This window comes from Sceloporus occidentalis, unplaced genomic scaffold (assembly GCF_023333645.1).
Source record: "Sceloporus occidentalis isolate IW3139 unplaced genomic scaffold, rSceOcc1.0.p SCAF_51, whole genome shotgun sequence".
Classification (NCBI taxonomy): Eukaryota; Metazoa; Chordata; class Lepidosauria; order Squamata; family Phrynosomatidae; genus Sceloporus; species Sceloporus occidentalis.
In genome coordinates this window covers 5,307,325-5,331,804 of record NW_028317031.1, presented here as the reverse complement: position 1 = coordinate 5,331,804, position 24,480 = coordinate 5,307,325, and the positions used below count along the sequence as shown (strand labels likewise).

Genomic DNA, 24,480 nt, shown 5'->3' with positions numbered 1-24,480 from the left:
AATTCCTTCTCCTTTAGAATAAGTCTCGTCAGTAACTCTTTGATGTTGACAAATGACCATATTGTCCAATGGATAAAGTGTCCCAGAAAAAGATGCTCAAATTTGACGGAACGTGTGTGGACCACACGTTTATCCTATAGCCATTGACCATATCATGAAAAAACACAAAAAATGTTTTCCTTCTGGTTTCATTTCAGTTACCATGGCCTTGAATGAGGCAATAAGAACAATTCAACATTCCCTTTATGGGTTTTCTTTTGGACCCTTCAGATTCACTTCAAAGAAACTAAATTCCAGAGCATTTTCAACTGCCAAGCACTTGTAGGGAGGGACATGAATCAGTCCGGGACGTGTGGCCTGAAAGTCCCACATCAAAGGCTTTCCAACAAGACACTCTCTCCTTGGAGTGTAATTAGCATGCTGTAATCTAAACAGACAATTTCTCTTCAATTTATTTTAATTTCTCCCAAGGTGACAAAAGATGTAATTGGAGAAGCGTGGGGGGAGGGTGATGAGTATCTAGAGAGCATGGCAGACCGATTACCAAAAATCCAAGTGGGAGATTTAGTCTGCAGAAAAAATGTCTAAGATCTGGCTCTGTGCCTTTGATAAAGGATATTATCTGAATTCTAGATCATGAAGCACAGAAACCTCTCTCTATTGGAAGTGTTTGACTTTATCTAGGTTTCAAATGTAGTGTAAAACAGAGGCATGAATTCAATGTCTATGTCTGGACTCAATTGGTGTGGATCAGTAAACTCCAAGCAATAAAAAATGCGCATTAGAGGTGGGATGTTCAAAAACTATATATATATATGTGCACTAGTCAAAGTCTGGCTGGCTAAAACACCTCCTATGTTTCAGTAGTTGGGTGCAAGGACTCTCCTGTATTAGGATGAATCCGGCTCAGGCCGTGGTCTTATCATCAGGTTTCTATACCACCAACCAGCTTCTCCAAATCTATCAGAAACTGACTTAAAAGATTATAGTTCACAAAATAGCATATTATCTACAACCTACAAAAGCTCTAGACATCAAAATCTCTAGTTACATCTCTGGTCCCCATATAACATTATACTATGTCTCCAAGTAGAAGGCCACCACACGCAGGGTGCCCAAAGTACTCATTTGGAAAGCCATGTAATCTTGGAAGAGCCCAAACGGCAAAGTAGATTTTTAACAGTATGGAATATTGTGAACTAGCTTCTTCATTTAGAAAGTTATTAGACTCAGATCCAACCACCAAACGGTGTCGATGACCAGTTTTGGTAAATAGGTCACTGTTGCTATACCACAGACGTCTGCTGTTCTAACAAGATGGAAGCTATGATGTCATAAACTGCGATCCACAGGATATTGAAGTACATTTTGCAACATATGGGAACTGTTTAAATACAACAATTACGTTAACATCTTGGTTTTTGAACACTGATGAAAATTTCCCGTTAAGCATCATTAATTTTCAAAATGATTTGTGCTAAATTGGGCCATAAAATTAGCTAATGTTACTGCATTCCCATAGTTATAAAAAAAACAGTGGAATGTTACAGCTTAATTGATGGAGCCGAGAACATTCCATATCATCTCAGAAGGAAGGCCTGAAGTGGTATTTTGTATATTCTAGTATGCAATGGATAGCTCATTCCACCGAGAGAACAAACAAACACTGTATGAGGGTCTGAAACAAAAAAAAATTGTTATATTTGATATTAAAAAGAAATTATCCTCATATACTGAATACAGTCCACACGGGTTTAGTTAATAAAAGGCGAGCTTGCAGGAAACTAGCAAATCAATATAACGTACAATAAAGGGTCAACCATGACAATTTTCGATTGCAAGGAGGAATGAACCAGTATAATGTATAGTTCAGGCTTTTCAAGAAATCTTTATGATCTTCTTGCAAGAGAGGCTTGCTGGAGTTATGCTTAATGCTGTACATAGTGTTTGGCGAGTGGAACCCCCAACTCATCTGCAAGCCCCTCCTTCAATGAATAAAACCCTTTTAACACATTAATGAAACCCAAAATATCACAGGATCATGGCAAAAGTGTTAATCCACAGACTCACTACATCCCCCAGCGAAGGTACATTTGTACACACTCCGCATCTGCAAATATAACAACAATTGCAGAACAATTGCAGAAATAGGCGAAGAAGCAGGACCACACCGTCGGCAGAAATGTAGTGTTCACATTGACATTGTGTCAGCAATCTTTATTGCCACTGAAAACACAGATAAAAAAACATTACACCCTCCCCCCACACAGTCTGCTTGTTGCCTTGCTGGAGGTTTACTCTCCTGCCATTGGATATACTCACAGCCAATAAGCTTGAGCACTGACTCGGCAAGTGTTTTGCGGGATATGCGCTGTAAGTGCTCCAGTTGGCTTCAATAGGAACTCTTTCTTGCCACTGATTGGCTGCTTCAAGCAGCAGAGGAGATGAGGCGCTAAAGCTCTGTAGCTTCTACTGGAAGGTAAGCATTTTGCATTTTAAAGTACATAAAAAGTACTTTAATGAGCATTATTTGTTTAAAGGACACTGGATTGGTCCTTTCATCATACCGCCACTATCCTTGTCTCAACACAAAGTGTACTTTTATCAAATAGTGTCCCAAACATGAATCTTTCTTGACTCCAAGCCAATCAGATTTTCCCCTGGATCAACGTTACCTAAGATAAACTGCTGTAACTCAAAATGTACCGCACGTTATGACTAATATGAGCTAATCAAATGTGCACGCAGATCCTTATTTCAAACTAATCGCATGAACATTCTTCTACAAAAAAGGATACAAAACTTGCAATACACCCACTTTTCAAAATAGCCTTTCCAGTAAATCCCTGACGATAAAGCAACAAAATGATGTTTTGAACCAAGGAAATTACATCTCTAAAAAGTGCATAGGAATTAACAGGTGCAGGGTACGCGCGGATATGTCATCAATCAACCGCATCAGACATACGGCATGTCAGATACAGTGTACGGAGGCCAATATTCACAGACACTTAACATCCTGGCAAGCAAAGATGTACTTTAAACATGAATATTCTTTTATTCTGTTTCCAGCTCATGAAAAGACATTTTATTAGAAAAAAAGCCATTTTTGTTTTCCTGTGGGAGAAGCGTCATGTCTGCGTCAACATTTCTTATAGTCATCTAATAGATTTACCATCCATGGCTTTTTTTTCTTTCATCGTAAGTTATCTGTAATTTTTGTGTATGTAGTAAAAAAATAAAGTAACCCTTGCTTTAATAAAATTAGAGGTTTGTTTTTTTTTAAATAAATGAGAAAAGGCTTGGACATCTAAAAAACATCTGGATGCTACAGTAATGGATTTTATGAATATTAATAAAAAATGATGAATCTTTTTTTAATAAATGTGTTTTTGAGAACGGTCCACGGGGAAATTCTTTTGGCAAAACCCAATCATTTTAGTGTAGTTTACGTATCTGGTACAGCCCAAGTTTCCAAATCACCTTTTTCACATTTCAGTAAGGGTTTTACTTTGTTTTAATTAAAAAAAAAAAAAGTTTAATTCTGCCCTTTTTCTTTAAAAGGTTTTTCAATGAAATGTAGTTTTAGGGGTCCCAACGGTATGGCGGAAATAGAAGTTTGATAAAAAAAACAAAACAACTTTGCACTTTAGGTTTTTAATTTCACTTTTACAGGAGTGTTTTTAACTCGTTATGTGCCGAAACAGGAACACAATTAAATTAGCTTATTTAGTTTAAGGATGAGATCCAATCTTTTTATTTCCCAAACAACCGGTATATCTTTGCCGTCTAGTTCAGACTGCAAGCTGGGCTCTAGAATTAAATGTGACAAAGGAATTGGTTAGGCTAGCTTTTAACATTTAGCAAGTATACATGATGATTTTCATATGCTTCATTTAAAAACACTCTTCAAAAAGATGTAAACTTATTGTTGAGTAAAAAGTACTTCTGGGCTTAACTCCGTTTTGTTTTTTGTAAAATGCATTAACTCTCCCCAACCAGTCAGAGCAGCTTTAGGAATAATGGTTTTCATCCTAACCACACATAAACATCACCTCTATAATCTTTCAGCAGTATTCCTGTAGCTCAGAATCTGAAATATTTATGTTAACCTTCAGTAAGGTTCCACCTATCGGTCTTAAAGTCCCTGATGCCTCTTCGTGATCCATATCACCAGCACTTCTCCAGGAGGTCCAGGTGATGATCATGAACCAATAGGCCTGGACTGGCCATTGGTGAAAACCAGGCAAACGTCTAGTTTAGCCAGTTCCCGATGGCACCCTTCACATACCTTGCTGCTTGGGGGTCGATCATGTCCCTTGGTTTGCAGGCGCCTACGGGATACACGCAACCAAATGCTGAACAATTGCAAGAGTGTAGCGTGTGGCAGCTTGTATCTATTTCTATGATGGCCCAATAAAAGGTACCATTTATATCAAACCAGACATTAAAACGTGGCTAAATGAAGGTAATAGGCATAAGAGAATCCTGTGAGTTCCTATAAAATCTGTTTTATTGCATTTAAACGTCTAATTGACTTCAGCAATAACAGTTACCTTACAGCTGATGTGAACATAAGGCCAATTACTATCATGTTCAAACAACACATTGAATGGACCAGAAACCAGTGTTAAGTTACCCCTGATAATTGTTAACCTTATTTGCATGTGCCTACCCAGAATCCCTTGTGGTTGTGAAAGCACCATGAGATTTCTGAGGGAAAAGCAAGCCTTCTGGCTTGTCTGGTGTCTGTAGATGAGTGTTTAATAATACTTCTACTACCCCTGACCAAGATTAAACACGACACTCAAGGTCACATCAAACTGAGGGAGTTTGCTTAAATATATGTGTATGTTTTACTATGTGAAGCAAACAAAAAAAGGTAATGTTGTTTGAATTTTTCGTTGTAGCAACGTTTCACAGATGAGAACTTCAACAAACACAAAATCAAATTAGTATGACGTACAGAAGTGATTGGTCTGAAAATAAGCACATTATTATCCACTAAATGCAATGTTACCAGCTTGCTGGTAAATTTGGGTGTGCGCGCATGTATAGCGCTTTGTTCTGGAACCAAGCCTTCATTTTCTATGTAGAGGCGATGCCCTTCCGTCTTTGTTACCCTGATCTATCTAGTAAAATCCTTCAAGGGACACTCCAGCCATCAAAGGCACTTTAATGGATATGATAGCTGAGTGACCCCTTAAAACTATCGGTTTCTCATCCTTGCAGATGTATGGAATGATAGTGAAGAATCCACTTGTGCCCACATGTATTTATCTCCTTTCTACCCACTAGCTCCTAGGCTTGTATATTATATATCAGATATTAAAAAAAGAAATTAGTATTCTATTGGGGGGCAACATATTTTAGCCACGGCGTGGAAAGAAAGGAAGAAAAAACGGTAAATAAACAAAAAACTAAAGAAAAGAAAGGAAGGAAAGGAGTTGTTGTGCATGAATGTTTCATTGAGGCATCTTTCTCTAAGGAATGAACCCTACTTCCTTCAATTTACTATTGAACCGTTTAGGGTAATTATTTCACAGATAATTATATGGCATTGAAAAAATGTTTTTTTTTTCTTTTAAATTAGAATTTTAACACTAATTTAGTACATTTACGAAGAGCTAAAAATGCCCCTAGGGTTACCTACACCTGAATGTCATTGCATTATACCTTCTTAAATAATTAACATTATTAATATGAATATTATTAATATTTTGCAATTTATTTATTGAATAAACGAGCAGACCCTCCCTTTATCATATAAAACAATATCATTGCGAAGATGGAAAGTAGCTACTTTCTGCTCTACATACATTTTACTTATGGGAGATCTTCAGAGGACAACAATGGGAGGAAAATTCTGTTTAGTTTTGTATGGAACCCCAGGTTGGTTTATTTTTCCCCCAGGCATGGGAGCTAAAATTATTATATTTCCTTAGTTTTGCCACATGGTCTGAATATTGCCCACGCCAAGGGATCTTTACGTATTTAGTGATTTTTGCGTCTCTTATCCATATATCCAAAAGCAGACCGACAGGAACTAATGAGTGGATGAAGGTTCTTCTAACGATTGGAACACGTGGAGACAGGTTGCTGTGAAACTCCAGACTACTCACTGGTGCTTTAGACATAAGAGATTAATGAGTAACCGCTTCATCATGATATGAACGGCAAGCATCTTTGTTATATCTGTCACCATCTGTAACAATAGTTTTGGCTTCATCCCTGGGTTTCATTAAATGAAATCTGCTATGAAATTGTAAGCAGAATCAGTCAACAATGATTAATGTGTGCTCCGATTGCTTGTTTTATCTAAAATAGTCTTCATAGTTTGCATTAAGTTTCTTAGAAAAAAAAAATAAAAATATAGACTTTTTTGTGGGTTATTTGGTGTAATTATGCTTGGTGGGTCCAATTGCAGCCAGGCTTTGAGTGTTCTCTTAACAGTATGTGGGAGACATATTTTTAAGCTGAAGAAAGCTATTTTTTGGAGGTTTAACCTCCTACCCCCTTTTCTAGAGAAAGGTATTTCCCTGCTCTGCATATCTTAACAGTACATATATAACCTATATGTGGCAGAAGCACCAGCAGAACTATGGGTTGATTCAGATGAACCATTTAATTCTGTATCTACTAAACAATCGTCTATTTTGAAGGACCAACTTGGTGAATTTCTCCAGTAATAAGTGTTAAGTTGATAATGCAAGGACAGTCCAGTGTTCTTAGTGTAGAAACCCAGCAAGAATGGGCCTCACGATGTAAACCCCAGAGTTATATTAGAAAATGTTTACAATAAAAACGTTTTTTCCCTTAATACCTTTTCAAAAACTAGAAACACTTTCAGGGCTTTCAATTTGTCTTTGCAGGAAGAATATGTTCTGGTATCCGAGGGATTGATCCCATAAACACAGAGCTCTTTCATTAACAGCATCTAGGGACTTACAAGGTTAGCCTTTGGTAAGACGAGCAGTTGTTTAGTAGGGGTGCTACATGTATCCGTTGCACATTTTAGGTCTATTCACTTTTATAGTTCTAAGTTGTATTTGCTGTCCAGAAAGTATATATATATATATATATATATATATATATATATATCTAAAAACAATGATCAGCAGACAGACCAAAAACATTTCTAATCTCTCAACGTTCTTGGAGCCACATCAGTCAACAGTATGATGTGTTTCCAAGAACTTGTTAAGGTCACAAAAAGTCTGGAAAAATGACCATACATAAAGTACATTCTATAATATATAATAGACTAACTGGAAACAAGTTACAAAGATTAAGTCTTATCAGATGAATGTAAGACATGAACCATTATGGCCATCATCTGCGCAAACCAGGAGACCTCTCGATGAAATATAGACCCTGATCTGGCTTGCAACTTTTTTTTTCTCCTTTTCTATGCTTACTTTGTTATACAAACATATGTTTCTTACTCACTGACTCCTCTTTCCATTATGTTTGACCTGTGTCCAAAAATGTCAGATCTCAACTCCGTAACCTAGACATGACTTCAGCCACGGTTAAATGTCCCGTAACCACTTTCTCACCGGATAGTTTACCAATACTTCGTTCAACCACCTTGTTGGACAACAACGGCCTACTAAAGGTTATTTATTCAGGGACTACAGCCATGGTATGGCTCAAACTTCACTTCAAACTTAGGTTATACTAAGCTGACAGATATTTATACTGTACATATATATATATATATATATATATATATATATTATTTTGTGTGGTAACAATTTTACCTTCTTTTATCTCTTCAATTCTGAGAAGAACATTGTTTCCCAATTATTTCCAGAAGTATTTTACCATAGGGATGTGTTTCTGATTAAAAATGAACATAAAATATTTTTTTTTTACATTTATTAAATATAAAAAATAATCTAATCAATTATGAAACATTAAATTACATACACATTTTTAATGTCACAGTTTATGTAAATTGGTTTTCAAATACCATTGCTCCCAATTTTCAGTTGAAGATCCAAGAGAATTCCATCCCTAGCTCCCCGAACATTTTACTCCTATATTCTAAGTATCTATCTAACCAGTATCACACCATGCTTTTTTTTCAATGTAAGCATACATCTGTTAACGTCCCCCACTAATTGTCACCCCTGTCAGGTACCATACTGACGTCTATAAATTAGGTTGACTGTTGGCATCCCCCTGGTCCAGGCACACCAAGCATGACTTGCCTGCTCATATACAATTCATTAATCATCCATATTCCATTACTGATTTTAACTATAGCTTCGTAACCAATTGAGCGATGTCTGTAACAATTTTAATGGGAATTGCTGGCCATTAAAATATATATATATATATACAGCTCCTATGTATTGCTGATTGCTATGATGTCATCACGGTGAACAAAATCCCATGCACTTTGTCCCCAATCTTAGCTTCTTTGCAGCCACCTAATAGATAACCTTCCAGGAACCAAATTACCCTAATATTTGTAACACCGACGATGTGCCTCAAGCTGCTGCGGGAGACCGCGTAAGAAAAGAAAACACTTTCAAATATATATTTTTTTACTCTAAGGTTGACAGTCCCTTAAATTGTTTTGGTAGAAATAAAGCAGATAGTGGATCACATGGCTATAGAATGGTTGAAGTAATACAAAGGGGAAATTGTTCGCAAATAATTCCCATGGCTCTTTTGCAGGATACTTAGGGTAAATGGAGGTTAAAAGGCATGTCTAATGGGTATAGTTTTGACACAAGCATGCAGTTGATATTTCAAACCTGCGACCACAGGTGATGAGAAATTCAGATGAATTGCACTAAGGTTCAACGCTATGCCAGAGGTGCCTCATTCAAAGACCTCTTTGTATGTAGGGTAATTGACAGGTCACGTGATGAGGTTACATTAGCCAATCCTACATCTTGCTTTTGAGATTTTTCAGAAACTCAATTTTTGACCCGACAGAAACCACAACAATTTTCTAAACAGCACTCAGCATGAGTCTGGCTGACACCGAGAAAAACAAACAAAGAAATGGGGTGCCATTCAAAATCTGAACTTGTAGCTTGGCACTAGTAGTGTAGGAGTATAAAAGTTTTTTTTGTTTGGCTTAATAAGAAACCAGCTTGGACTATGATAGATCCATTAGCTATTTAAGATTATACACATACATACATACACACATACATACACGCATACATACACGCATACACACACACACACACATACATACACAAACACACTTCTAGAAGCAGCCAATAAGCTGTTGAAATCAATGGGAGCGCTTACTGTGCATGCAGAATCCTCCAATACATTTGCATGGGGGACAGCATAGCAATTTAAATAGACCATTTAAATTAACCATTAATGTGCATATGACAGCTGGAGTGTCCCTTTAACTTTTAAGGGTATTCATGAACAGGTTGGTCACCCTAATAAATGGTAATTTAAAAAAATAAAATAAACTTGACAGCTGCTAATATAGAACCAGAGACCGTCCTCTCTCCTCATTTATGGAGCCGTGTACTGGATACAGTTCATGTATGAGTTTTACGGTTATATCTCTTAACATAGTTCATAGCAGATGGTTAAACTCATACACACGTCATTGTACTGCAGCATTCAAAAGAACATTAAGGGATTGTATTTTTTAACATCTAACCTGATCTGGTGACATGCTTTATTTCAAAATCGTTTTTTTTTTTCCCAACTGTTGGATATAAATTGGATTCAACAAAGAAATTGGATAGTCACATAGGATACAAAAATGAGGCGTTTTTTAAATTATAGTAAAAAAATCATAAAGGTCTACAAGCGGCAGGTTATTTAACTCATCTCAATGCACCATACACAAATGTATCTAAAGTTTGGTTGGCAACTAACTTGCCTTTCCCGTTCTTCATGGTCCTAGTATTCTTAACGCAACAGGTACTACACACATGGAAACTTCTCGTCACCATCAAAGCTTCTTTTTGTAATATTTTTGAAGATATTTGGCTGACAAGTTCATTTCATGGAATCTTGGCAGAGCCAGCAATTTCTTGACGATTTCATTCTTTTTCTCGTCCTAACCTTAAAAAAGATGGCTGATCCAATCACAATGATCACCAACCTTAACGACATAGCAGGTAAAGCTTAATGAGGAGGAATAATCATACAGATCCTGCACTAGAAATTGAGATCTGCTACACAAAGGGCAATAAAGGTAGGGGGGAGGCATTTGCATGGTTTGCCCGATGGCCAGTCCATACAAAGGATGGCGAAAAACCTGTTTAATTGGGTAAGAATCCATACATTTTGGGTAAGTAAATAGAATGTTACAATAAGATGACCTCAGATCTTCTTTAACTTCTCGGAAATTAAAGATGTCCATTACATTGCCTTTAAATATATCCCAAGTAGGCCTGTTCTAGACACCCAGACGTGGATTTCAATGCCATCCTATTTCTGAAAGCTCGTACGAAGATTGTGTTTTGTCCCTTTAAAAACCTAATCTCACTGCTTCCCTACTGTCGTAACCATTCATATAAAATTATTTGGACATAAAAATGAAATTTAGCAGGACTGGGTTGCTCTCAGCTTTGGTTTTAACTTCTAAGCACCCTGTTCTCTGCCAGAATGTTAATTTCCTTTCTAAATATATATATATATATGGGTATTTTAGGAGTATTCTAATCAGTGTGGCCAATAAAATATAATATGCATTTTCAGAGCATAGGAATGCGTGTTCAAAGGACAAACTCCTATATATCTTCACAGAATGGTATAGGATGTGTGAGTTATAGAAACTTTGATGGCAGGTAAGAGCCATTCAGATCATTTAATGTAATCCGCCCATTTTTCATGATATAAAGACTCTTAATCAGTCTTGGATTCAGAAGAGCTTTATGCTTATCCCATGCACTGTTTTAGCCTTTACCAACTCAGATGGTAGGCTGTTCTACTTATCTACCACCCATATCTGAAAAACAGGACCATGGAATCTTTTCATTATTCTTGTGATCCGTTAACCCAATAACCTAGCAAACATTCTGGTTTTCAACTTGTAACGTTTTGTGGCCTGGCTCTCTGGTATACGTCATTTATGATTCCTTTAGTCCCAATGCCCTAATTTGTCTCCGTCAAAGAGGTCTTCCGCTCACACCCAGATAAATAAGTAATTACTGTACTAATGCATGAATTAAAATGATAAATGTCCATTTAGAGGCCACTGTATGTGCATACCGAACATATTTCTCATATGCCAGCTAATCATCTATTATAAAGAGGCATGGGAACCCCAACTATGAGACCCTGGGAAGGACCCCAGCATTCCTGGTTAGAACACTGAGTTGCATCTTTAGATTGCAAGATTAACCCGACGAAAAGTTCTCTATGTGCGCTCATTGTCTAAATCAGCATTACATACCTAGTAATAATAATCAAGTAATTATTTTAAAAAAAAAGAGAAAGAAAAATAAACAAAATTCATAAGCTCTCCAGTCTGCAGAGGATTTTCGAGGCTGCCTGAGCCCTGACATAGGCTAAATAATTAATCCTATGCATCTGGAGGGGATAAATGAGCTTTAAGGTCCCGGAAAACGAAAAATCCAGAACTGGCTCAGACAGAGACCGACTATACTACAGGAGGCCAGGTGTCACAAACCCCTCCACTATGCCCTATTACCCCAATTCCTCTACAGCCTCCGTCATGTATTTACAGGTGGGGGATGTCTTAGGTGGCACTTATTAGACAACGACTAACTATCAGAAGCCAATAAAGTATAACTATATACAGTAGTCAGAAAAACATACATTTACGATAATTACCCTTATGCACCAAGAGCTATATAGAGACAGAGCCCTATATCTGGAAGCAAATAAATCTAGAAAAAAGTAGAAAAAGGGCTTTACTGCCTAAGCATTGTCTGAGCAGTATAAGCAGTTTGGGTATTTGTTATGCCCTTTCAGTTGGTTTATGGTAAGCTTATCCTCTTTCTTTCGTTTGGGATCACTTTGCTGTTTTTCATGGGGAAAAAAAGGATATTTCTACCTGTAACATAATTGCAAAAGTGTTTTCTAACGATCAATTTGCCTTTTAAACTTGGATTAGCGAATACGTGCCATTGGAACACAGGAGTGATGGGAGTGATGGGAATCGATTCCATTAAAAATCCTGCTACAATTTACAATATTTCCAACATTAACACCGTCTGCGCTGGATTTCTGTTCCATTTCATGTCATTTGAATGGACAAAATTTGCATTTCTTTCAAAAAACAAGGACATTTCTACTCCAAACTATTGAACAATAGTGTGTACATGCATGTGTATGCGTGTGTATATGCATGTGTATGCAAAAAGTGGATTCATGAACCCCCCCCCCACGGCAAAATAACCGATAACCTGCGTGGCAGTATCACTTCAGTAACAGGAGTATGGAAAAAGGCAGGTAGTTAGGTATATGCATATCATTATATTGAAAGCACCGTTTTAATTATTGCAGCTATCACAAGTTCATCTATCAATCGCTCGATTATATTTAATCTGTAGCCGGAACACTCTACACCTAGAAGCACAATTCTCTATAACAATATGAAGGACGTGGAAATACAACAGTTGTTGTTTGATCAAAAAGATAAATTACATAACAATAAACAGACTGGCAATTTAGGAGTTATTTATAAGAGCATTCTTTTTAAAAGCTTTGTGCAGTCGCCATAGCAACCAATGGAATGTTGCCGATTATGCGACTTTTGATGAAAGGAGAGACCCCCGAGGTCCCAAAAGCTTATTTGACTGCATCTTTTTCCTATGTTGGCCCAATAAAAAAAGTATCAACTTTGAATAAAGACTCGTAGTATACAGCCAGCAATTAATCCTGGCTCTGCCGAGTCACACGGCTCTAATTACTGAACTCTAATTAGCTGCAATAAATCTCTGCTGCTAATTATATTAACAGTTCATAAAGCAGAATAAGAATGAAATGAAAACTCCTTTAAAGATTCAATTTCCTAATAAAAACAAAAGTAATCTAGGCCTGCCACTTGTACCACCAAAAAAAGGTTAACCCTTTGAAAGACTCAAAATATCTTAAAGAAAACCCAGAGCTTTATATTAATAAATGCATTAATATCTAGTTTGCCATTTTGGCTAATCCCTCCCATTTTCTACAATCGTCTACACATTTTGGATTTGAGCGAAGGTTATGGAAAATGCATCAAGAAAAAGCATGAAAGGAGATTAAGCCGGGAGAAAAAAAATAAATAAACATGCTCGGTTTAATTTAAGTCTTTGGGTCCTTGGGGGATAAGAAACTCATTGTTCTGGATACATTTTACCATTTCAGCGCTGAAATGGCTGCAATAACAATAATATTGCCACGCTTTTCTGCATTCTTTTGGAAATCGCTCAAACCCTCAAATATCTGGAGGTCTGCTATCTTTTGCATTCAACTTCAGCTCGGAAAGAGTTAAGATTATACAGTTTTTAGATCAACAGAGTGAGTGTGAATTAAACCAGTGTTTGATCAACAGGTTACGCTGTAGACCCAATAGGAAGTGCCAAGTTGACCCGTCCAGGAGACAGCTCCCCCTTCTACTTGAATTACCGGTCTTGTCAAAGTTTGGTCAGCACTCCAGAGATCACACATGGCTGGCCTGATCGTCTTAAAAAAAATCTAAACAAGGAAGTGTTTTGTGTGAACAGTATCCTGAATTAATTACATAATTAATATTAATGGATCTGCCTGTATGGCTTCCTCCGTTCTTGCAGGGAACAGAAAAATCTTTGTCTGCGGGACGGAGATGAAAGGGGGAAACGTTTTGTCAAGTCCTGTAATCCAGCAAATGTATAACATGATCCACGCCGGTCACCCTCATTTGCATATGGCACCTCCAGCTGAGAGACTGTGGTTCGATGAATGACGGCTATCTCAAAGAGCCGGAGAATAATCTCTCTTTACAGTCGGCTCTGGTTTTCTAATTAGCATTCAGGAGTAGTCTAGAACGTTATAGCCTTTGAAGTGGAGAACCCTGGGTTTAATCCCACTTTAAGTGCTTCATTGTTTCTTTGGCAGGTCACCTACTCTGCATGAGGCTCCGTGATGGAATTATTTCAATAGGGCAAAATGTGACCGGAGAATTTCTGGACACAGGCCAACCCACATCTAAAAGGTAATCACCATCTCAATTCTTCTACTAAGTATTCCATCTGTCATAGGATATACATTTACTGTTTATTTGCTAACTTGTCCTGTCGCTGTATCTGCTTTCACTTGATTTCAGTCTAACTCCTCAACAAGTAACTATTTTCCAGAACATTTTTTTTTTTAAATGAAGACAGAGACAGCGGTTAAACAGATTAATAAAATACAAAGTATCGGTGAATCTAAATTATCTATAAAACGGTACGATAGGGCTCACTGATGTTGAGGTTTATGTAGGTGAGTGTTTATGTAGATCAAGGCACTTAACAAATTACAAACTTGCATGGCAGACACCAACTTCCTTTAGTGAATATACTATTCCAACGTGAAAAGTCTGTAGATGTAGGATTAGATGTAGCTGAATAGTTATTCACTCACCCTCACTAGAACTCAACCCAATTATTAGCATGCAGTACACAGGAATGGTTCATTTTCTACCTTCTACAGACCCAGCGTGGGAGGGCCTTTACTAGAAATGACTGCAAAATACATTTGGAAGTGACCAAATATAATAATTATTCTTTTTACTGCTACAAATGCTGGAGCACCAAAAATTTATGGTGTAGTGCTGACGGAGCCGGTCAACAATGATGAACTATACAACCTCCTAGACCGAAGGATTCATAGGCTGTTGAGCCTAGCAATACCAAATGCAAACACACAAAAAACGTGCTGTCAAAACACAGAAGACAGATGGTCCCACAGATACATAACTCCTGGTTATTTAGAAGAATCCGTCTGAGCTGCATTTGTTTGATGTAACAAAAGCACTGTTTCGTGTTCCATAAAACAAAACGTAATTATGACCGATGGAGATGCACAGAGATAGTGTTTGTGGGACGTGGGGTGCAGACCTCACGGGACATCTTAAAAACCCAAGAAGCTTGGGGCTGACCAAGCAACCAAAATACTAGGACGCTCTGGAACACTCACAATTTAACCCAGAATTTTGTAATATTAAGCTTAGAATAAACTGAAGGTCTGAAGTACTACCAACTTTTCTACACCACAGTTGATTGCCAAGGGTCCATAATGTACAATGTAGCATTATGTCCTAGCTGTAGCTGAAATAACCAACGTGTTTCTAAGGCATTAGAGAACTAATAAAGCATCCTATGGGTTACCACAACTTCCAGAGTCACAAACTCTTTGTGATGGACTTGTAAACGATTACTATTTTGAAGAGTCTTAGGTTTAACTCATTCAAGAACTATGCACATATAGATAAATAAATTGGCTACTTTGTAATTTCAACCTAGTAGAAAACAACCTAACTTCTTTAGTACCTGCTCCAAAGGCGAAGAAGAAGCTCTTGTCTCTGTTTTCCTTGAGAAGGGCCATCACCCTCTTTGCCATCCTCTCATTCCTCTTGTAAATCAGCTCCTGTCTAAAGTAGATATCAATCTCCTGAGCTGTCACCATCTCATGTGGTGGGAGAGTGGTGTTGATAAAATGGGGAACCTGTAAGCACAGGAAGAAAACAAGAAAAGTCACACGATGCTTAAACAAAACATCCGCATATCAGAAAGATGGGAAAATCTACAAAACAGAATTTACCAAATAATTAAAAAAAAAGCAAATAGATTTTGTGTTTAGATTTTTTTATAATGTGAAAGCATACGACCTTAAATTAAGGATTTATCTTCAATTTTTATTCAATAAATAAATAAAATGTTTCCAAACCAGAAACCACTAACATCATGTTAAAAAAAGAAAAAGAAAAATGTATTTACCAAATATCATTAGTAATTAGCATTTACTGTAAAACAAGCAAAGGTACTGTCAAAACACAGAAGACAGATGGTCTAGCGCAGACCTGGGCAAAGCACGGCCCGCGGGCCACATCCGGCCCGCTGAATAGCTTGGACCGGCCCGCAAAGAGTGTCCTGGTGACTCACCAATGAGTCCGGTGTCCCCCCCCGCCCCGGTCACTTACCTTAAACTCCTGTGTTGGAAGCGTTTGTCTCGGGTGCCGGCGCTTTACGCTGGGCGCCGGCATATGACGTCAGACGCCGGCGATCAGCAGTGAAGCGCCGGCACCCGAGACAAACGCCTCACGCTTCCAACACAGGAGTTTAAGGTAAGTGACCGGGGCGGGGGGGGAGATCCTGAGAAGGGGGGGTTAGGGAGTTAGAGGGGAGATACTGAGAAGGGGGGGTTAGGGAGTTAGAGGGGAGATACTGAGAAGGGGGGTTAGGGAGGGAGGTCTTACTGTGTGTGTGTGTCTTACTGTGTTTGTGTGTGTGTCTTACTGTGTGTGTGTGTATCTTACTGTGTCTGTGTGTGTCTCACTGTGTCTGTGTGTGTCTTACTGTGTCTGTGTGTGTCTTACTGTGTCTGTGTGTGTCTCACTGTGTCTGTGTGTGTCTTACTGTGTCTGTGTGTGTCTCACTGTGTCTGTGTGTGTCTTACTGTGTCTGTGTGTGTCTTACTGTGTCTGTGTGTGTCTTACTGTGTCTGTGTGTGTCTCACTGTGTCTGTGTGTCTTACTGTGTCTGTCTTACTGTGTCTGTGTGTGTCTCACTGTGTCTGTGTGTATCTTACTGTGTCTGTGTGTGTCTCACTGTGTCTGTGTGTGTCTCACTGTGTCTGTGTGTGTCTTACTGTGTCTGTGTGTGTCTCACTGTGTCTGTGTGTGTCTTACTGTGTCTGTGTGTGTCTTACTGTGTCTGTGTGTGTCTCACTGTGTCTGTGTGTGTCTTACTGTGTCTGTGTGTGTCTTACTGTGTCTGTGTGTGTCTCACTGTGTCTGTGTGTATCTTACTGTGTCTGTGTGTGTCTCACTGTGTCTGTGTGTGTCTCACTGTGTCTGTGTGTGTCTTACTGCGTGTGTCTTACTGTGTTTATAGCTTATTCAGTTATTGTAATAAATATTTTAGCCCATTTTTTAGCTCAAAATATTTTTTCCTTTTTTTTCTCCTCTAAAATCTAGGTGCGTCTTATCAGCAGGTGCGTCTTATAGAGCGAAAAATACGGTATGCACTCCGAAGCCTTGTTCATTTTGTTCACTTCTGTGCTGTGCTAATAGTTATTCAGGCCTTACTTATTCAAGCACCTCTACCAATGACGTAGGCTTGAATAACTTTATTAAACAGCACATAAGTTAACAAAATGGACAAGGCTTCGGAGTTTGTAGTTTGTAGAGGTCTGGCCCTCTAAAACCATTCCAATTTCTCATGTGGCCCCATGGGAAAATTAATTGCCCACCCCTGGTCTAGCGGATACATTACTCCTGGTTATTTGGAGGAATCAGTCTGAGCTGCATTTGTTTGATGTAAAAGGACATTGTTTCAAGTTCCAGAAAACAAACCCTAATTATGATTGATGGAGTCATGCATACCCTAGACTGCAGCCCAGGTTTAAAAGGTAGCCATTCTCCTTACCTAAACATCTGACAAAAAAGAATCACAATAAGCAGTCATTATACCATATACAGTGCCGCAAGTTTAAATACACCATATTTCATTGCGCAGTAAACGTCACTTAACTTCTAGAGGCAATTAACCGTCTAATGTGCGCAAACCTATCGCTTTATATATAGCGATCAACAGAAGAATAATTTCTTTGGCGTTGTTATTTTTACTAGCATCAATATAAAAAATATTTTTTAAATGTACAAAGTACATCCTATTTTCAGCATGAGTTAACAAGGATTATCTCGAGGCGTCATGTTACATGTAAGGGATACTAAGAGCTTAACATTCTGTCTCAAATTGGAATCTTAAAACTAATGTGTGGAATGGAAGTTCCATGAAGTCAGCTACTACTTCTGATTTCCAGAAGTTGGAAAAATAAAGAATGGAAGAAAGTATGGCTGAGTTTTATCCTTTCTTCTCTTGACCTGGCTCTCACCACCTAACCATGCCAATTAATAATTTGTATAAAAATTATAAACCATTTGTTTGCTTCTTCTTCTAGAAATTGTGCACTATGATCTTTCAGACTGGGGATACCGTGAAGATATTGTCCATAGTGGGCCATGCAGGTCCATTAAAGGAAGATGAATGGGTTTGGACTACACGCCAGTTTACGGTAGTATAATCAAACTCCCGGCCCTTTGCCACCTGTTGCATTAATCATCAGAGTTTCCCCTTGCATCTCCATGCCATTCTTTGGGCTTGACATTCACCATGATTCACATTAGTTAGGCAGCTGGTTGTTCCTGATTTATGTGCTTAGTTACTTTCTAAATGGCCAGACACAGGTCAAGAACTTAGTAAGTCCAAGGCAATTAGCAGGCTGTTAACCACAATCAGGGCTTAAAGCTCCACTGCAAGATTTCATTTTTGGATCTCACACTTCTCCTTAAGTGATTGCGTATACCGAATAGATGCCAACTTTCCATTTCTTTTGAAAAGCTTAGATTACAGGCTACGTCTTGCACACAAATGGTAAAAGCTATTGTCACTCCTAGAATTACCAATAGTTTTTCTGAATTCTAAATAATAACAATGGCTAAATTCTTGCAGTAATTAGAAGTAATGCGCTTATGTAATAAAAGTCAAAAATAGGTTTGAAATATATATCTATATATATAGCCATGCATACTCTACTACTGCTACTGCTACTGCTACTACTGCGGCTACTACTGATACTGCTACTACTGCTACTACTACTACTACTGATGCTGCTACTACTACTGCTATTACAACTGCATCTACTACTACTACTGCTACTGCTACTACTTCTGCTATTACTGCTGCTACTATTACTGCTGCTACTGCTACAACTGCTGCTAATACTACTACTTCTATTCCTACTACTACTGCTGCTGCTGATACTACTATTGCTATTGCTGCTACCGCTGCTGCTACTACTACTCCTGCTAGTACTGTTAATAAACATTAACAAATAATAAGAGCACTATCTGATAATGACAAAGCATGCAATACTGTTGTGGATGATTATAGTCACATACGATTTTTACCGAAAACAGTGCATATATCACACTATAAAACTGTGTCCTACAGTCAAGTAGATTTCTTGATGGTAGGATATGTTATCCAAATAATAATTCGCTAATGTTATGGTGCCATCAAGTGCAATGGAACCACAAACTATACATTTTAATAGCTTTTGACAGTCAGCCATAAGTTCTAGTCAACAGCTGTTGTTAACAGAAAGCAGAAATAATTTAATCAGGTAATAAACATTTTGTAATATTTAATTCTCCATACAAAAACATACATTTTTAAAATGAAAACTATTTTTTTCTGTATTTTCCTTGTCTCTTTCCTTACCTCAGTCACAACACTAAGTCCTTATCATACTGCCTTGTGATAAACAATATGATATATTAAGGTATTTATTATCCAGAGGGAAACTGAGTCATGCATTCAATAAGCAGGACTGATCCACCACAAACAGCTTAGTGTAGTTTCTAAACAGAAAATGAGCACCTTAAATAGTGACCTCCATTGAGCTTTTTTAAACAATATACATTAAAGTCCACTTATCTTACACATTTAACACTTTATTTAATGCTCAAAAAGATCCAAGACTCCATGCTGATGCCTACTTTAGACCTTCTTATTTCCAAAATCAATGTATCTAGTCACCAATGTCTGGGAATGTGGATTAAGTTCCTTTCAACATCACCTGTTCGAGGCAGCTGTCAAGAGATTTTCCATTGAACCTGGCAGGATACCAAAGCACCCCAAGTAGTTCAATCGGTAAATCCCACCGAGGTGGACATTCATTCTTATAGTAATTTTTCCCTCTTGTGGTCCATGTTATTTTTGTTCGAGAATTCCATATATAGTTCACAAATGCTGATGTACTGCCCATGGCTGTTATCAGCATTAGGCATAGAAATGGATATATGGATGGTGCGACAACTGAAAAGGGTAACATTAATGTGTCACTTAAAATTGGGAAGAAATTGGATGGTTTCTGAGATAAGGGGAATGATTGGCTCTGGGCTCTTTCTGTTTGGGGTGAAACCGTTGGCTTAGCATCAACGTGACCAATTCAAAATTTTCCAGGCAATCCTTTTTGGCAATCCTATCCTCTGTCCTTTTTTTGATTAAGTCCATCTTTTTTTGTATCCAGGTGTTTGGACTTAACCTCTATAAACTAAATTGAGCAAGGAATATATATATATATATATATATATATATATATATACACACACACACACAGTATATATATGTGACACCCCAGGAAACAGGGAAAACATTAGCAGAACATTTAATGTAAGTACGTATGTATGTTTGTAAGTAAGTATGTAGTGTATGTCTCCTATAACAGTACATAACATGATATTTAAACAAAAGCATACAATTTTTCAGGATGATTTCCTTTTAGAATTCATAATTCTGCCGTCACCTCCCTGAAGGTAACGTACCCTTGCACCTTTGACAGTGAATCCTCCATATGTCTCTCATTTTAAGCCGAGTATGATTTCCATTGATTGTTTCAGCCTGTTCCTCGCAGCTGCTTGTCAAATTCCAGCGTTCTGAACCCACTTTAGAAGCCCTGCAGCTCCTTAGAGCTATTCAGATGTGCGGTGACAGTTTTATTGCTCAAGATGACAAAATATTTTGTGCGATATTCAACTATCATTACTGCACATTTTATTTGTGTAACAATGTGATTTCTGTTGTCAAATCCTTCAAAGATGGTGAATGTGATGAAGTATGCGAGGAGATTCAAGTTATGCAGCTTTTCATTCATTCACTTCTAATGCCACACAGATTTCGAATTAGCTCCATGTGGCCACTTTGTAACTGAACAAAGCAGCGGGCATCACGGTGATATTCCAATGGTTAATGGTAGTCATACTCAGTTTTATCCAGAGTCGAAGCCGCGCTGTCTTGGATCTTCATATCTGAAGTTTAGCTGTGCCCATTTCCCCCGACACTTTCACTCCCATTGAAGACTGTCTGTGGCAAGTGCTGTGACCACTAGTGACACAGCTGGCTAGCCTCATCCCCTCGTGAAGCCTGCTTCACTAGAAGAGGAAGACCTCCAGGTAGACTGTGCTGGGAAATTCCCGGGTATGATGCTAGAGGTGTACCCCTAAATGATTTTTGCCCCTCCCTCCACCATATGCTATCATCACACACTTCCAACAAAAGTGGGTATAGAGTTGTCTGCTGTGGGGCCCATTTACAGACGCAACTCCCATGAGCCATATTGTTACACGACTGTTATATGAGTGTACACTTTGATAAGTGGGCATCGGCATCACTAGAACCCTGTCCGCTCTGAAACAGAGCAATGAAACTAAACATATTCAGCCCTCATAACACTTACACATGTATCTGCTCCTCTATAAAAGGGTCCTTTCATTCCCGCTGAACTTCAGAAAAGCTACTGCCCTTTTAAGTAAATATTTGCTCTTAACACAATAATGCTAATTTTATTCCAGGAAATACAATAAATTATCAATATTCAGGAGTCATTATTTAAGAACATTTAAAACATTCAGGTGGGAAAAACGTAGGTAGCTGCTTATTACAACTACAACTGCAGAGATCATCTGCATATGATTCAGAGACTGGTATCCAGCAACTCCTGGACTAAAAGAAGGACTGGAGACCAAACATAATACATTACATCTCACACTGACTGCTTCTCTTTTAATTTAGTTTTTCTTTTGTAAAATATTGAGGAATGTTACCACCATGAGGTCTAGAATTGAGTCGGGGCAGCTGACAGGTATGTAACCAAGTAGCTTTTCTGATAGAAGTGTTGCTCAGATGGCACAAAGACTGGGACATGGAAGCCAACATACTCTGCTTTACTAACTTGGAGGAGAACAAAACGCAGCATGAGCACTCCTTTAAAATCTTTGAAAACCGAGCGAGTGCCAAATGTCTTCTATAGCTTAAGAAGTGAGTCCGTGTTAGTGCAGTTCCTTATCCTAATAAGCGCTTACACACAGGTCCATGCGGTACGCTTCTCCTGTGATATAAACTTGGTAGGCCTTTTGATATGATTTGAGGAATTATGCACAAAGACTGTGGAAGTCCTCATAATTGGGCTTTGTTGCTGTACATTCCATTCAAAGCTTTTCAAGCAACCAACATGCCAGGCGCGCGCACACACAGCAGGCCGACCAAGAGAAAACAAACATAATCCCATTATTTCCCCAGGGCAAATGAAAGCCACGTGTAGCGCAGCAAGGATAGAAGGGTGGGAGTGAATGGAGATGAGTCATTTTGTGATTAGAGAGTGTGATCACAACCTGGGGGTGGGGGGGTGGGGGTAATAGGAAGAAGGATATTGAAACCAGAAATCAAATCATTCTGCATATGGTCACCCCAGGAATGTGCAACACGGTAACATCAACTTATGACCTACCCTCATGAGGCATTGTTGCCAAATTCATTGTTGCCAAGTTAGATGTAATGTAAGGACATTTTACGTTACCGAGAGGGTGGTAGACAAAATGGAGCAGTCCCCACAGCAAAAGTGGTTTTCAAAACAAACTATTGTTAGTGTCCTCATTGTTGAACCCTGTTCACTCACATAAACCAATGTAGAGTCTAAGAAAAAAGACACAGTGCCTTCAAAAGAGGTTTTCACCAGGTACACCTTCAAAATGGTACAAATCACTATTTTAATAAGTAAACAAAGAAAGGTGAAATTACACGTACACATCCAGAGCTGGCTTATATCACTAACACTACACTAGGGAAACCCAAATGCCATGAAACGGCCCAGCAAAGCTAGTAAAGGCTATAGTGACATCACAGTAGTGATAGGGTTACAAGATTTATAAGCGCAAAATTCCCGGTCTAATTTTCCCATCCCGCTTGTAATAATTCACAATGTGGTGGGTCCTAGGTTGTATTTACATCCGTAGCTATACACTGGGCAACGGTGTAATTCTAACAAGCCAGACAATAATTCACCAGCAGAATGTTGAGAGACAGCGAGCCTCTTCCAATAGCAATAAACAATACTTATATCCCTCTTTTATATGAGATTATGAATGAGATAATTAATGCATGCACCATAAAAAAATGTCATTGTCTGTCTGATATACTTTTCATCCAATGGGAGCACAGCATCAAAGCTCCGAAAACAAGAAATTAAACATTCCTAGAGGATGTAAACCTTCTCTGTATATTTTCTCTCCATCTGATTCACTACATTGGAATGGAGCGTTTCACCTTTTTCAGCATCCAGAACCAACTCTGCAACCCTTCAACTCAGTGACATTGGCAGTCAAATCGCATTGCAAACATTTCTGATCGTCTTTATTTACCATATGTGAAAGTCATGGTGTGATTTTCCCTGGTAACAAGTTCTCCGCATTTAACTCAACCTTCTATAAGAACATGTTTGTCTCCCTTAATATCGAGTATTTTCCCAGAAGGTACCCCCAGCAGCTATTCTTTCCCACCAGCTTTAGGTAACTCCTGGTATTGGATAAATATTGAAGTAAGCCGCTATCAGGCATTCCTGATGGATACACCCAAAAAGAAAACTTTTTAAAGAATGAGCTTTAGAGTTTTATGAATTTTGTGGGTGTTCCACAAATGCCACAAATTCCAAAGTAGGAATGCAGACCTACAACATGGCCGATACTTGCATGAGGTCCTATACAACTAATACAAACATTTATTGATAGCTTACCTGTCACAACAATATAAGATCAAAAAGGTCTACGCTCATACAGAATGGTACTGTCTGAGATCCATGATTGCGGATTAGGTGAAGTGGCGGCTCAAGTGCTGTCAATGCAAGTGAAAGACTCAGCCTATAACATGTTAAATGTTTGTTATTCTTTTGTTCTATATAGTGGGGGTTTATTCCTAATGAGAAAAAAACATATGCAATACATGGTCCTCAAGTATCAATGACATCAAGTCAGGTCAGACTCAGGAGACGGCAGCCCGTTCACAAATCAGGGCCTTGGGCACGCTCCAAGGAAATATCTTCTCGATCAGACTCTCGAGTAGCCGTTCTTGTAGATAAGACTTTACGATGCCTACATAGGCGCAACATTGGTATTGATGTACGACCTTCCATATGTACGTTTGAGGCATAATCGTATCGTGCACCTTTGGCATTCTTCAAATAAACAGAATTTTAAAAGAATCTTGCGGATGAGCTGGAACCTATTAATTCAGCAATGTTCCTCAGGATAGCCTTATGCATATTTCTACATCTCTGCTCTACCTCAGTATCAAAGATTTTGATAATTTCAGATGACAGATGCCTTCTTAGAATACATTATACTGTCACGCACACATATTACACATAATATAACAACTAGCATGATATAAAAAATGGCCAATTCTGTCTTCTGCAGCTGTTGTTAACCCGAACCTATTTCTAAGCCAAGCACTGGTT

At 38.3% G+C, this 24,480-nt stretch overlaps 1 protein-coding gene across 1 annotated transcript in view; it reads right to left on the bottom strand.

The window, feature by feature from the left end:
• The window catches only part of LOC149288507 (metalloprotease TIKI2-like), a 110,405-nt gene that overhangs the window by 31,096 nt on the left and 54,829 nt on the right, over window positions 1-24,480 (bottom strand). The window contains exon 4 of the mRNA XM_089491782.1: window positions 15,459-15,633. Coding sequence (XP_089347908.1) covers window positions 15,459-15,633 — 175 coding nt within the window. The remainder of the gene's footprint in view (window positions 1-15,458; window positions 15,634-24,480) is intronic.